Source organism: Scleropages formosus, chromosome 13, assembly GCF_900964775.1.
Source record: "Scleropages formosus chromosome 13, fSclFor1.1, whole genome shotgun sequence".
NCBI classification, from domain to species: domain Eukaryota; kingdom Metazoa; phylum Chordata; class Actinopteri; order Osteoglossiformes; family Osteoglossidae; genus Scleropages; species Scleropages formosus.
This window is the reverse complement of record NC_041818.1, coordinates 5258567-5274491: the sequence shown is the minus strand read 5'-3', so window position 1 is coordinate 5274491 and position 15925 is coordinate 5258567. Positions and strand designations below refer to the sequence as shown.

At 46.6% G+C, this 15925-nt stretch overlaps 1 protein-coding gene across 1 annotated transcript; it reads right to left on the bottom strand.

The window, feature by feature from the left end:
* Positions 1–1820: 1820 nt before the first annotated feature.
* rraga (Ras-related GTP binding A) lies at positions 1821–10242 on the bottom strand. The gene is made up of 10 exons (XM_018737017.2): positions 10131–10242; positions 9154–9291; positions 8383–8482; positions 7868–7934; positions 7016–7238; positions 6801–6896; positions 6492–6614; positions 3452–3543; positions 3172–3287; positions 1821–3005 (listed from the first exon to the last, which is right to left on the bottom strand). The coding sequence occupies exons 2-10, from the start codon at positions 9178–9180 to the stop codon at positions 2902–2904; spliced, it is 948 nt and encodes a 315-aa protein (XP_018592533.1). The 5' UTR covers positions 9181–9291; positions 10131–10242; the 3' UTR covers positions 1821–2901.
* Between the last annotated feature and the right edge of the window lie 5683 nt (positions 10243–15925).

The following is a 15925-nucleotide window of genomic DNA, read 5'->3' as shown; positions in this document are numbered from 1 at the left end:
GTTATAGAGCACCTAAACTGTGGAATAGTCTACCAGTTACTGTCAGAAATGCCCGTCTGTTTCTGTTTTCAAATCTCGACTTAAGACTTATATGTTCACTCAGGCATTCCACCTCGTAATGTAATTCGACCTGCCTTGGTTGTTTATTTTATCACCTTTACAAAAATGTATTCTAAATTTACTTAAGTAAGAAATTACTAACTCTGTCCCATATTCTCGTTGAGCACTATCTTGGTACGTAAGACCTGAGGAGGCTGGCCAGTTGTGACAGACGAATCCCGTGCTGACAGAGGATGATGTCCATCTGCCATGACGATCGAGACGTTCCATGCCGAGCTGGGGATCCAAGATGCCATTTACCAACATTATAATTACTTGTTAAACACTGGCTTACAAATTGTTACTTTCTAGAATGCCCAGGAGGGGTGGGCAACCACTGGCCCGTGGACCCCCAGAGGTTTTTTCTCCCTCAACCTTCAGTTGGGAGTTTTTGTTCCTTTCCCTGGTGGCCAGTAGGTATACTTGTAGCTCTATAATAAGTTCTTCATTATGGTAGCCATTAGTCGACTGTCTTCGTTTGTATCAATTTTTCTTGCTGTATGCCTGTGTTAAAGCGCTCTGTGTCACTATGTGAGAAGAGCGCTCTATAAAAAATAAAAATAATTAAAAAAAAAAAAAAGAAAGCGATGAGAATTGAAGAACATGATGATTGAGGACAGGATGCTAATCTTTGCGGATAACGGCACTTTCCAAATCAAAAGGAATTAGACGATTTAGGGAAAGATTTGCGTCTCTCTAAATCCGGTGAAGAGCTATTAACGTCATGCCTGAAAGAGGAATTTGTTGGATCCTAGTGCAAAAGTATCACGTTCCAAAAAACACATGTAGCAACTTTGCTCGGAATAACATGGGCGGTCATTTCCATCAAGACATCCAAGCAATGAGAATGAGGTATCGGGGAAGTTGAGACAAAGCACTGACGGGGGACCACATCTGGAGCTCGATTAGAAAAGACGACACTGGTCACAACGTTCTGAAGAACACTTCTGAACAAACTTGGTTCAGGATTATTGACTTCAGCTAATTGCAGTAACAATGGTAATAGAAACTAGTTTACATGCTGCATTTTTACTGCAAATGTAGCCATCATCTACATATGAACTAACCAATATGGGGAATTAAGAGTGATAAAATTTTAACTTGTTTTGGGTTAGTACCTTTGATGCTGTAGAAAACTGATTTCTGGAATTAGTATGCCAAATTTTATAAAGAAAAATGGAGCCAAAAGTCTGATAGTACTAGCTATATGGATATAAACACAGAGAAGTTGGATTTTCCCCTGCATGTAACTATTGAAATTGGAGAACATAAACCGAAGCTTGCTAAATATGACTGGGGTTACATGGCGCATCTTAAACCAAGATATGGAGTTTAAATGGACCAGAAAGGGTCATTTCAGTTAATGTACTATAATATTGTTTCCCTGGTTTGCACCACATTAAGAATCACTAGAACACCATGGCCGGACTCTGATCTTAATGTTAAGAATCTGACAAATGTAATGCTTGTCATAAAAACTCTGAATAATAGATTAAATATGAACAAACAGCACTGAATTCTTTTCATTTATGGGAGCACTGTTTGTGAAAATATCAAAGCTGTATTTTTTTCTTTTAAAGGCCCCAACCCCAGCCAAGGTCTGACACATATTGGAGCCACATTTCCAACTTCCTCTCCCCAGAGAAACAAGACCATGCAATATAGAGACAGGAAAAAAAACACTTCATACCAGGTCTTCAAGCATTTTTCATATTTGCATATTTTATTTGGCAATCCAAGATCAACAGTTGCACAAGGTCAGGAACATTCAGTGGCTGACTGGGATCACACAGCTCCTACAAAGTGGGGCTGGGGACCCCCCCCCGACTACTTGGTCAGCAGCCCTGCCTGCTGACAGCTCTCCATCTTCACAGCAGAACTGTGTCCCATCTCTACCACAGTAAGAAATCTTTTATGAAAAAAGCAAGTGAAATATCTATCTTCAGTGTGTTTGCCGTGACAATACTGCTACAGTTTGCAGAAAGAGGGTTGTGTGCTTCTTTGACACATATCCCGAAACAAAGAACAAAAGCGCACTTATTTTACCCATTTTTAAATCTCATTCTAAGAATCTGATTTTAAGACCAACAAATATTTGGAGTACAAGCCCAGTTGTACATGTTTCCATAAAACTAGTTTCACTACACTGTGCAAGGTACTTAAAAGTCAATCTGGTATGGCAGACACCACCTGCCTCGATGTAATGAAATTTGTAGGGCCCAATTTATGCACTGCTATAATTTCAAATGATGAAGAGATGTGCTAAAAATTAAGTGATCACCTTCTGTAATTACACTCTTCAGACAGGTTAAAGGTATTTGCAGTAGTTACAGAAAAAGATCAGGTGACATTCTTGTGTTTAAAATTTTTTTAACTTGCTCTGGTTTGCTTCGCCCCTCCCAATGTGCACAGTGTACCGTGACAGCGCACAAGAAAAGTCATAAAGCCCACATATACAGGTAGAAATAGAGTAAATCTCAGAGCCCCATCCTCCAACACCACCCACTGCCTGCGCACACTTCAGCCCCAGCCTATGAAACAGGAGGTTAGAACAACTTCCTTTAGTACTACAGTAGAAAACACAGTATGATTGAGTGAGACAGTGGCACATGGCTGTTTCACACACTCTGAAGCTCTCATCTCCTAAGCAAGGCGGCGGGCTGTAGAAGCCAGACACTTGTGACTGATTGAGTGTTGGGAGACGGGCCCAGTACTCCCTGCCCCCCCCCCCCCCCCCGCCGAGGCTGCAGAGATTCTCGAGGAACAAGTTGGGGGAGGGCGAGAGTTCAGCAGTCCTCGTGACTAGCGCATGCGCATGTGCAGGCTATTCTTGGGCCCATCCACGCGCTCCAACTTCTCAAAATGCTTCCTGGCATTGCGGATGTTGATGAGCGTAGCTGCAGATGCTGATTGGGGGAACGGAGGAGCAGAGAGAGCAGGTTACCACTTAATCTGTCGTATCCACAGCCGCTCGCTAAAACACCTAAACCTCTTCGAGTGCTGAAATTCTTTGTCCACCCTGCATCCGACATGCTCTCAACATATAGCTCTCCCCCAGGCAGGGCTACTCACGTATGGATGGGTCAGACATGATCACCATGACGTAGGTGTTGGAGGTGAAGACGTCAATGAAGGCAGCAAAATTCGAGTTGCGTACCTCCATGCTCTGGAAGGAGGCTGCCAGCTTACTGCAAATTTAAAACAAAAGCACAGTTAGAGCATCCGTATAGCTATATTAAAAAAAAAAAAAAAAAAAAATGTCCCTGTATGATCTAGCAGTGAGAGAATTACAGCAAGCGTCACAAAATACTCCACTGCAACTAGCAGCATCTGGCAGGAAGGCGGTTTTCACCTGCAGCTCAGCTTGAACTGTTTGATGATGTTGCTGATCTTCTCGAACCGGTGTGCGTCACGCTGCTCCTTGCACTGATAGTGCGAGATCACCTACAGTGCAACAGGTAACCGTGTGAGGACAGTCCCGGATGATCAGTGAACTTAAAAAGGAAAAAAAAGCAACTGAAAGTGAAAAACATTCAAACAGATGCAAGCAATCTGTATTTTAAAAACCCATACAGGAATAGTCAGACCAAACAGGGGAACCTCGCTAAAAAAACTGAAAAACAGCCCATATAAGGACTGGAAACATCCAAGATACACTGGACGTGATTTTATACCCCATGACTATATTACACCAGCTCTACAAAAGGACCCAGTCCAACAGACATCAGCATGAAGCCACAGAGAACAACCAGCCTTACCAACAACTACATCTCCATGACTTGAGAGCCAGAAGCTTAACTTCCTTCCCTAACCAACACAACTACAGGGTAACAACATGAGTATTTCACTGAGGTTGTCAATTGGGCACCTCCCTTGGTCTGCGTTTTCTCTTTCTCAACAGTGCAGTCTGGTGTCCCAGACTCACCCCCTCCCTCCACACACATTAGATGCCCTTCAACCCCAACAAATACCACAACTCCACAAACTCAACCACCCCAGTTAAACCACAGCTCCATACATACCTTTAAACACACCACCTTCACAAACTCGAACCATCGCTGATTACACTTCTTGCTGGCAGATATGGAGGTAAGTGCACCACCCCACAAATTTAAAACTATCATAATTAACAAGGCCATGCTTCCTTAATTACCACTAGCTACCTCCCATTACTAGCCACCTGCCACTAATTTTACCACCACTACACACCTCCCTCCAGCCTGTAACCCCAACTACCCTACTCTCTTCTCACCCACAACCAGAGACTTGCCTTCTCAGCAATCTCAGACAGCTCCTTCACCACCACCCTTAACAAACGGCCTCTAACACCAAATTCACCCAATGATGTAGCCAATTTAGCCACAAACCCCCGAACACCCACCTCTACCAGTCTCAACGTGAGCCCACCACCCATGGTCTTTTTTCCTCTGCCACCAGAGCTGCATACTTTAACAATTTCCACTCGTACGTCTCCCCAGTAGCATCCTCAAACGGCACCGTTAACTCTTCTAAGTACATGATCCGCTCACACTCCGAATATAACACCAAGTTTGGACGTAATGAAGTAAGTGCGATGACCTGCGGTACCTGGAGCTGTTTGCCTACATCAGCCAGCAGCTTCCAGTCCTGTGCGTTACCCCACCTACCAGGGCACGTCCGCTCTTGCATAGTGTTATTCTCTCCTGCCCGCACAAAACAAATTGTTTTAGCTATACTGCAAACAGGCAAAGAATTCACCACTAACACCTGCTAAACACTTAAGAAGTTGATTATGGCACCAAGTATAGTGCCCCTGCACCAAGGTAACCTTACACTCTGACAAAATGTACCTCAGCATCACCACACCGCTGAACAACTTGCAAGAATCATCCTCACCTGCTCACCACTTACCGTTCTGTGGCTCTGGCAGGATGTCATAAGTCGCTCCAACAAACTTAATGCGACTCGCCTCCATAGCCCACACACATATTGCCAGTGTAGCTTCCTCTTCTCTTCGCCTTCCCAGTTTACTCACTGACCCCGCTTAACTAAAGTGACTGCCTTTGCATGCCTCACCTCCTCTTTCTACTCAGCAACCTCAATACGAAACCTCTCCTGCACTACCTTTCCAGCAACCACCAGGACTCCTTGATTTACTTTGCTTAACCTTCACCTTGGCCCACTTCAAGTTATCATTGAGCTTAGACAACAAATGAGTACAAGGAGCCATAGCCGTAATGGTCATCTCATCCATTAATGCTCTAATAGCAGGTAGGCGCATCGCATCCTGCGGCCTCTCACCGCCAACAACCCATTTGGAAGCCCTTACAACAACTTCCACTGCCATTTTGAAAGCCAATGGCAAAACTGTACATCCAGCCATGATTCCAACCTCCAATCAATGCCAAGACATTGTATAGCTTTCTGTACTAAAACCAAACTGAATATCTGCAAAGTGGGCTTTCACCAACCTCGTAACACTTTCAGGGACCTTAAAAAACCTCAACGCCTCCAACAGCAAACTGTGCAGAACTGACCCAAAAGCGGTCGCTAAGTCCAAGAACACCACACAGAGAGCTCTTCTTGGCAGTCTGAATCTGATGCCAAATCATACTGGTGTGCTCTTAGCACCTCGAGCATCCTGGAAGCCCTGTCTTCTCCACGGGGGTATAAATCAAGCTGTTGGCCTTAAAGTATGCTACCAACCTCCTTGACACAATGCTAAAGAAAATTTTCCCTTCAACACTGAGAAGGCCAATAGGCCTGAACTGGCCTCTCTCAACAGCATCCTTCTCCTTAGGAAGAAAAATTCCCCCCCCACTCTCCAACATGACTTGGGAATGACCCCCTTCTTCCACACAACAGCCATCAATCTCCACAAATACGTCACCACATCGGTGCACATTTAAATACCCAGTATGGTACTCTGTTTGGGCCAGATGCGGAGGAGGCCTTTGCCCGCCACACAACCTCTTGCACCTCTCCCACTTCGGGGGGCACACATCCAGCCAATTCAAGTCCACTATCGTGTTCATCACCAGAGTACACCTCCTGCTTTTCCACCTTTAACGTTCCTGACTTCTCCTTAAGAAACAAAGCCTTTACAAACTTAAAAGGATCTCTGAAGAACTCCACCCTCACCCATTCCTTCTTTTTTCCTCTTCCTTCTAAGAGCCTCCACCCTCCTTAATATAGTCAGTCTACTCTATATACCTGCCTGCAATTGTCCTTTTCCCCCAGTGCTGCTTTACATGTCTGCCTTCCATCGTGTCTAGTAGGAACATCTGCTTGCTCTACTCCCAGCTTCTTCTGCCTTCAAACCCACAGGGCCTCTAACATGCTCCATCCCAACTAAGAGCTCTTGGGTCCTCCCAGTCCCCACAGCACACAGATGCCACTCGTGTTGCTCTTACCAAGAAAGTGGCCCTCTCAAACAGCAGCACCTCGTCTGCCTCGATGATTTGGGCAAAGTTGCGCAGGTTGGACTCGAGCTGCTGTACGTTGGGAATGAGCTGGTAGACTATGCTGGACCAGGCCTAGACAAGCCGTTACCACAAGCAGGCAGGAAAGAGTTTCAAGAAAGATTTAATTTCAAGCAGAGGGGGAAATTCTATTGTAGGTACATTGGGAGCTGCTTGTAGCTCTGCATTTCTGGGCCTCGATGAAGAGATCCACTGAGCTGGACTAACGGTTTTGACAAAGTCCACAGACATACATGGTACCTTGTACAGTGTCTCATCCCAAATGGATGTCCTGAAGCATGTGCAAGACAATGGGCGAGAGAGTCTCTTCAAGTCTTCCTCGCGCTCCTTGAAGATCTGATGGAAAAGGATATGAAATTTAATAATGCCCAAGCAGCATCAGTGAATAACTGTTGTGTGCATACATGGAAGTGGAAGACACAGCGTGTGTGCATGTAGGGATGAGGGGTGTCTACCAGGTCTCTCTGGTCCTCCTGCACCAGGTCCATCTTGTGCACCAAGCAGAACACTTTGGCGTCAGGGGAGTTCTGCAGGATGGCCTCCAGGCAGGACTGGTAGTAATGCATGTCTTTCTCAAGCTCACGGCTCTCCACATCAAACACATAGATCAGCACCTCCACGTTGCGGAAGATGTTGTCACGCTGGCTGGTGAAGTAGTTCTCCATGAACGTGTCCTGTCTTTAAGGAGAGCGTGAAAGTCCAGTCAATCACGCCACACGGATCTACTCTCAGGTGCTGAAGCGGCATCTGCATGCACACAATCTCTCTCTCTCTCTCACACACACACACATATATATACACAGAAACACACATGGCATAGATCATCTTCTTCCACTTCAGAAACCACTGAAAACAGGAAATTGAGAAAACCAGAGTCAACTATTCACAAGTGGTTGTTTGAAATTTGTTGCCATGTACACGCGATCCAATTTATTTTCCCTAATTTTCTCAACACAAATTTGGAAGGGCTCCGAAAGCAAGCTGCTTGGAGAGGGTGACCGAGGCACCACAGCAGGTCAGGGACAGGCCCTGGAGCTCAATGACTGCTCACTCAGCATATGGCAAAGTGTTACATCCTATGGCAGGAAGGCGGGTCTCACCGATACCTCAACATTCATGCCAAGTAATGGCATTTACCCTTAGGATGTTCTTTTTATTCCTTCGTGATTCAACTTGTTTTTACTACAATTCTTTCCATTGAAAGCCAGTGCCCACACACATGACAACGGTGCAATGAGTTTATATGGGGCCTCTGAGGTCTTTTAACATGTTTTCTCCACATACATTGAAACTCAGCAAAGGCTTACCCTCCACAATCCCACAGGTTCAGCACCAGGTTGCCCAGGAATCGGACATGAGAATGTTCCACATCAACTAAAGAAAGGAAAAACAAGATGTCTTAACATTGGTTTTATATACTTTTCTAATTCAAATCAGCGTTTATCAGACCTGGTGTTCACCTGTCACCCTATCCCAGTAACCATGTATAATAAAGAAACTGGCACTGGAACCGAAACTGGAAAAATCACTGCTGCGATTTTCATGCTGAGCAGCCAGTAATCAACCTGTGGCATCACTTGGTACATAGGACATCCCACCATTCTCTTGCAAGCACCTCTCCACAGGTAAACAAGATATGACACCACTGGAACAACCATGACCTTTGAATCAATGCTACAACTTGTCAATCACAGCTTCATTCACAGAACTGGGGGAGGGGTGACTGTTTTCAATTTGACCAACAAACATGATGCTTTCAATGAACCTGGCACATATCTCAGAAACAGGAATGTCTCCTAAGATCTCCTCTGCTAGGGCTTACTTGTAGCGCCCAGTCTGCGAGTGTCTCTGGCAATGTAGTTGGCGAAGATGATTGAGCGCATGCTGGTCTTGCCCGAACCACTCTTTCCCATCAGAAGGACCTGCAAGACATGGCACTGGCAGTCAGGTATCCAGGCTGATAAACTCTGGGCCTTTTAATAAGATGCCGATTTCTGTCCTTTTCCAATCCACAACAAAGCATGATCTCTGAAACATATCAAGCACGTGACTGTGTTTTCAAGTTGAAACAGGGATTTTCCAAGCGCTGCTCTTTTTGGTCTCACTCAGCTAAGCAATAGCACCACTTGCTGGAGAATAAACTCTTGGCCTGAAGATTTCTACCAAACTTGTACCCAAGCAAAGCTTCAACATCACGGCTTCCAGATAGTTTCATAACCTTAGCATCTAGAAAATAAAACCCCTGCACTTCTAGATTTTCACTCAACAAACAGCTTATAAATTTTCCTGGAAAATAAGTTTGTATTATTGAAGCACAGCAAGCAAAACCACCACTGCTTATTATACATGCAAGGGCTTCCCGCTGCTGACCTCATTTATCAGGAAAACTTTCAGATTTCAAAAAATTTCCAAAAAAATACATGGAAAACAAAACACACTTAAATTTTCACCAAAAGAAACAATTACGATTTCTCTTTCATTAAGTATCAAATAAAGTCCAAATAACTGACATATTACCAAAAAAAGTCAACTAGATGTTTACTGATAAATCCAAATTTCTGTTTTAGTCTTTTATATACAGCAGTCAACAAACCTTTTTCTTCATGGCTGTGCTTGACATCGCCTCCCTCTTGTTTCAGAAAGTGTGGGATCAAATCCCCCAGAATGCACAGCTGCTCTCCCTCCTGCCCTGGGGTCCTCCTCCTGCCTCTGGCTGATCTTCTTCCTTGCTCTAGATAAACAAACCATGGAACAAAAACAAAGAGTATCAGACTATTACATGACAGGATGAACTCCTGAGCACCAGGTAGTGTAGTTATAAAACACTGCAAACACGGTTAACTTTCAGTCTAAGTCTCCTTGGACAAAGGAGTCAGGTAATAAAAATAATTATTAGGAATGTTAACTAAAGCACCTGTGAAGCCAGAAAGGCACCTAAAATTTTATTTTTAATCATCGCCATGCACTTATCCATGATTGATTGCGCTGTTAACGTTAAACTACTCCTGTTTTACACTGAATTATACATTCAATGCAGTTAACTGCTACATAAGAAGTCTAACATTGGAAATTCTTCCTACTAGATCTTATCAGACAGTAGTGTGATTAATACTAATAATATACAATCTTTTATGTTTTAAAGATAAAAACGCAGTGTAAACTATAAATTATTAGTCTCAGAATAATAAACAAACACAGTGACAGTACACAGCTACCACAAAGCTAATGCCTAGTAATCAGCTAGCACACACACAAGGATTGTTTGCACTTCAGTGAGCTCAACAATAACTGAAAGATTCATGTACACCGAAATTTTATATACTGCCAAAAAAAGGGAACTAACGATAAACAAAACAAAAAAAGTGTTAGCACCTGCGGTTAGCTATAGCTATATATATATATAGGCTAGCACCACCAGTGACACTACTATCAGGTATGCTATGCTAGCTCTGAGTTAGCGAGCTCACTTAAAGAACTAAAAACATGTCAGCAACACAGAACTGCATAAATCCTAAAACGAGCCTTTTATAACAAACAGCACTTCGTAATCTGAAACAGCAGCCACATTACAGCTTCAGGTTATGTCCGTATAGGTTCCATTTCTCGATATGTCTCTGCCTTCAAATATGTGCCAGGCCCAAGAGAGGAATCGCCACACTCATTTTCACATGACCCAGTTCCCGTTTCACCAAGTCTCGCGATGTTTCCCGCAAGCGCTGGCTTTTGGGAGTAGTAGTTTGCAAAGGGGTTTTAGTGCGAAGCCCCGGAACGCAAATTGTTTCCAGTTGTTAGGAATAAAGTTTATTGAAAATAATTTAGTAAATGTATTTGAATAACTAGCATACAAGACGACTTGTAAGGTTTGTTTTAATTAATTCAGGTAATTAATACATGTTTCTTTGATTTTTAACTTTTAGGTAATTGCGTGATCATAATTTAAACGTACCTTAGGTATGTTTGTAGTATTGTTTTGGATGCATGATAGTGTGAAAAGAGTTTTATTAACTACATCTCGTTCAATGAAGCTTTGGTTGAAATAAAAAAAAAAGAAAAAAAAACTTGTTTCTTGAAATGAAAATTTTGTGGAGGCATATTAAAAAAACCCCTCTGCGAACTGCCACCTTACCGAGGTGGAGGGGTTTGAGTGCCTGAATGATATCAGGAGCTATGTTGCCTGGGGCTATATGCCCCTGGTAGGGTCTCCCAAGGCAAACAGGTCCTGGGTGACAGACGAGACAAAGCGCAGTTCAAAATCCCCTTATGACTATTAAATCAAGGATCTCGTTCACCCCTCCCGGTATGGGGTCACCGGGGCCCCACCCTGGAGCCAGGTCTGGGCGGGGGGGCTCGCATGCAAGCGCCTGGTGCCAGGTCTATGCCCACAGGGCCCGAAGCCATGACGTGGAGCCGCTCTTCGGTGGGCTCACCACCTGCCGGAGAAACCGTAAGGGGCCGGTGTGTTGTGATTTGGGCAGTGGTCGGGGCCGAGTGCCCGGCCGACCCAAACCTCGGGCGCCAACTCCGGCTTTTGGGACTTGGAATGTCACCTCACTGGCGGGGAAGGAGTCTGAGCTAGTGCAGGAGGTTGAGAGATACCGTCTAGATATAGTCGGGCTCACTTCCACTCACAGCTTGGGTTCTGGAACCACTCTTCTCGATCGAGGGTGGACTCTCCACTATTCTGGTGTTGCCCAGGTTGAGAGGCGGCGGGCTGGTGTGGGTTTATTAAAAGCCCCCCAGTTCAGCTGCCATGTGTTGGAGTCTACCCCGGTGAATGAGAGGGTCATCTCCCTACGCCTTCGGGTCAGGGAACGGTCTCTCACTGTCGTTTGTGCTTATGCGCCTAGCGGCAGTGTAGAGTACCCGGCCTTTTTAGAGTCCCTGGGGGGCGTGCTGGAAAGCGCTCCCACTGGGGACTCTGTCGTTCTACTGGGGGACTTTAACGCCCACGTGGGCAGCGACAGTGATACCTGGAGGGGCGTGATTGGGAGGAACGGCCTCCCTGATCTGAACCCGAGCGGTGAGTTGTTATTGGATTTCTGTGCTAGTCGCGGCTTATCCATAACGAACACCATGTTCATGCATAAGGGTGTCCATCAGTGCACTTGGCACCAGGACACCCTAGTTCGGAGGTCGACGATCGACTTTGTAGTCGTTTCTTCTGATCTTCGGCCATATGTCTTGGACACTCGGGTGAAGAGAGGGGCTGAGCTGTCAACTGATCACCACCTAGAGGAAAAAGCTGAACAGACCTGGCAAGCCCAAACGCATAGTGAGGGTCTGTTGGGAACGTTTGGCGGAGGTCCCTGTCAGAGAGGTCTTCAACTCCCACCTCCGACAGAGCTTCAACCAGGTCCCGAGGGAGGTGGGGGACATTGAGTCTGAATGGACTGTGTTCCACACCTCCATTGTAGGGGGGGCGGTTCGGAGCTGCGGCCATAAGGTCTCCGGCGCCTGTCGCACCGGCAATCCCCGAACACGGTGGTGGACACTGGAGGTAAGGGATGCCGTCAAGCTGAAGAAGGAGTTCTATCGAGCCTGGCTGGCTCATGGGACCCCTGAAGCAGCTGACGTGTACCGACGGGCCAAACGGAACGCGGCTCTGGCAGTCGCCGCGACAAAAACACGGGCTTGGGAGGAGTTCGGTGAGGCCATGGAGGAAGACTTCCGGTCGGCCTCAAAGAGATTCTGGCAAACCGTCCGGCGACTCAGAAGGGGGAAGCGGTGTTCCACAAACACTGTTTACAGTGGAAGTGGTGCGCTGCTGACCTCAGCTGAGGATGTCCTCGGGTGGTGGAAGGAATACTTTGAGGATCTCCTCAATCCCTCCGACATGCCTTCTGTAGAGGAAGCTGAGGCTGGGGACTCGGAGGGGGACTCGTCCATTACCCTGGCTGAAGTTGCTGAGGTAGTCAAAAAACTCCTCGGTGGCAAGGCTCCAGGGGTGGATGAGATCTGCCCCGAGTTTCTCAAGTCTCTGGATGTTGTGGGGCTGTCTTGGCTGACGCCTCTGCAGCATCGCGTGGAGTTCGGGGATGGTGCCTCTGGACTGGCAGACTAGGGTGGTGGTCCCTCTTTTTAAGAAGGGGGACAGGAGATTGTGTTCCAACTACCGGGGGATCACACTCCTTAGCCTCCCTGGGAAAGTCTATGCCGGGGTACTGGAGAGGAGAATCCGACCGATAGTCGAACCTCGGATACAGGAGGAGCAATGCGGTTTTCGCCCTGGCCATGGAACACTGGACCAGCTCTATACCCTCACTAGGGTGCTGGAGGGTTCGTGGGAGTTTGCCCAACCAGTCCATATGTGTTTTGTGGACCTGGAGAAGGCATTCGACCGTGTCCCTCGTGGCATCCTGTGGGGGGTACTTCGGGATTACGGGGTTCGGGGCTCGTTGTTATGGGCTGTTCGTTCCCTGTATGACCGGAGCAGGAGCTTGGTTCGCATTGCCGGCAGTAAGTCAGACCTGTTCCCGGTGCATGTTGGACTCCGCCAGGGCTGCCCTTTGTCACCGATTCTGTTCATTATCTTTATGGACAGAATTTCTAGGCACAGCCAGGGAATGGAGGGTGTCTGTTTTGGTGGCCGCAGGATCTCGTCTCTGCTTTTTGCGGACGATGTGATCCTGTTGGCTTCATCGAATCAAAACTTACAGCGTGCACTGGAGAGGTTTGCAGCCGAGCGTGAAGCGGCGGGGATGAGAATCAGCACCTCCAAATCCGAGACCATGGTCCTCAGTCGGACAAAGGTGGATTGCCCCCTCCGGGTTGGGGGGGAGCTCCTCCCTCAAGTGGAGGAGTTTAAGTATCTTGGGGTCTTGTTCACGAGTGAGGGAAAAATGGAGCGGCAGGTTGACAGACGGATCGGTGTGGCGTCCGCAGTAATGCGGTCATTGTACCGGTCTGTTGTGGTGAAGAAGGAGCTGAGCCGTAAGGCGAAGCTCTCAATTTACCGGTCGATCTACATTCCTACCCTCACCTATGGTCATGAACTTTGGATCATCACCGAAAGAATGAGATCGCGGATACAAGCGGCAGAAATGAGTTTCCTCTGCGGAGTGGCTGGGCACACCCTTAGGGATAGGGTGAGGAGCTCAGTCACCCGGGAGGAGCTCGGAGTAGAGCCGCTGCTCCTCCGCATCGAGAGGAGCCAGTTGAGGTGGCTCGGGCATCTGTTCCGGATGCCTCCTGGACACCTCCCTGGGGAGGTGTTCCGGGCATGTCCCACTGGGAGGAGGCCTCGGGGCAGACCCAGAACACGTTGGAGAGACAATGTCTCCCAGCTGGCCTGGGAACGCCTTGGGGTTCCCCCAGAGGAGCTGGAGGAGGTTTGCGGGGAGAGGGAAGTCTGGGGGGCTCTGCTTAGACTACTGTCCCCGTGACCCGGTCCCGGATAAGCGGAGGAAGATGGATGGATGGATGGCATATTAAAAAAAAAAAAAAAAAAAAAACCTATATGACAAATTTTCTGGTATAATTTGGAGGGGTTTTTTTTTTCCGTTTCCTTTTTAAATGTACCTGCATATCATAAACACATGACCGGGTCATTTTTGGCCCACTTATGCACTATTAATCAATGGAATTAATGCATCCAGGTTGTAAACACAGGACAGAAGAGCAAGCACATGTGTGTCACTGAAGGATGATAAAATGGCCTGTGAGGAACGCAGGCCTTCGGTGTGACGGTGCATTGCCCGCCGTCCTCCTATGAGCTAATGCAGCTGAAAGAGCACAGGGCAGCCAGCTGTGGTCTGCCAGCTCTGCCATTACGATCCCCGTTCCTCATCAGCCCAATGGACCGTGACTTCCTGTGGCCCTCGCGCGCACACACAGGCTGGCGCAAAAGACAAACACACTTCTTTTTTTCCATGGATCCGAAGCAAGGCTTTAAAGGTCTCTTCATGCTGTTAGAAACGGTCTCCTCTCACCTTGCAAAGCTGCTCAAGGAGTCTGTAGCTCTTATTCAAAGCTGGAAAACCAGGTATCGCCATCAGGGTAACTTCCTCGGGTCCTTGTGCTCTTACGAAATGCGAGGAAACAAACATATTTCACATATTTTAGTTCAATTAAAAGTGTAGATAGCAAAATAATGACCTTTCCTTAACTGGGCCAGTAAAACAGCCAGGCTACATTTACTCACTAAGCTGATGCTTTTCTCAAAAGTAACATGATTTACCCATTTCTACAGCAGGGCAATTTTTACTTTATCGAGTGGGACTCTACCCTGGGTCCTTCACATCCAAAGCAAGCGGCACAAACCACTACACCACCTGCTGTCCCTGAGTAACCGCAGGCACTATCCAGGTAAAATGTGCTAAGTGCAGATGTTTGAGCTCACCTGGGGTATCCGATACCTTGGGGTTAACTTCAGGATTCAATCCATGGATGGATCTCCATCTCCTAAAGGGATGGGTAAATAATAAAAGAGACCCAAAGCTTTGATTTCCGTTTCTATTGCAATTTTTAATCATTTTTGTGTCATCATTTTTCCCCATATTGTTCTGGAGTGCCCCGAGTGTCCCCGGAATCCGTATACCATCAGAGAGCATAACGCAGGAGCAGTTGGTGGACTGGGATTACTTTAAGAAGACGATTAGGGTCACCTCTCTGGAGTGGTGCCATGGGCAAGAGGAACATCGAACGGCATCCTAACACATGGAAGGAAAGTTAGGGAGCAATCTGACTGGCACTGTGCTCTGCACCTTCTCTCCGCAGGGCCCGTTTCATTGCTGGCTCTTAACCAAATAAGCCCTCATAAAGTTACCTGAGACGAGAGACAGCGGAACTCCATCTGTTCCCTGGTCACAGCATGTCCAGGTGAGCTGTGAGGACACCGGCGGAAGGAGCTCCAGAGAAACGTCTTCTCTGTCAGCAGAGGATCATAAAAGGATGCTGGATTTTGATGTACCGATTGAAATATTACTACTTTCCTTATTGAAGTCTTCCTGTGGTCTCCCTCGCTCGACATGGAATGAAGGAGGAAACATACTCTGCATCGCTGGTGCCAACGAACAGACCGTTAATCCATTCTTTCCAAAGGTATTTGCTGTCTGAATTCTGAACAGAGTTGGGAACAGAATTTAATCTGAAACCTGAACTGTTAGGGCCCTGTAAATCAAATATTTGCAATAGTGTCCGTACAGGTGTGAGTTATAGGCAGTCACTTGAATAAGTGGCATCAATGGAGTTTAACTTTTTTCATTTTTCATACACATTGAAGAATGGATCATAAATGAGTGCTTCAAATAAGTAGTCCGTGCTATAGACACAAGAACTGACGAGTTTTAAATTCTCCGTTTACTAGCGTGTGCACTTTTCCTTGTTGCTTACGATCTCAAATTCATGAACAGATATGCATCATTCCC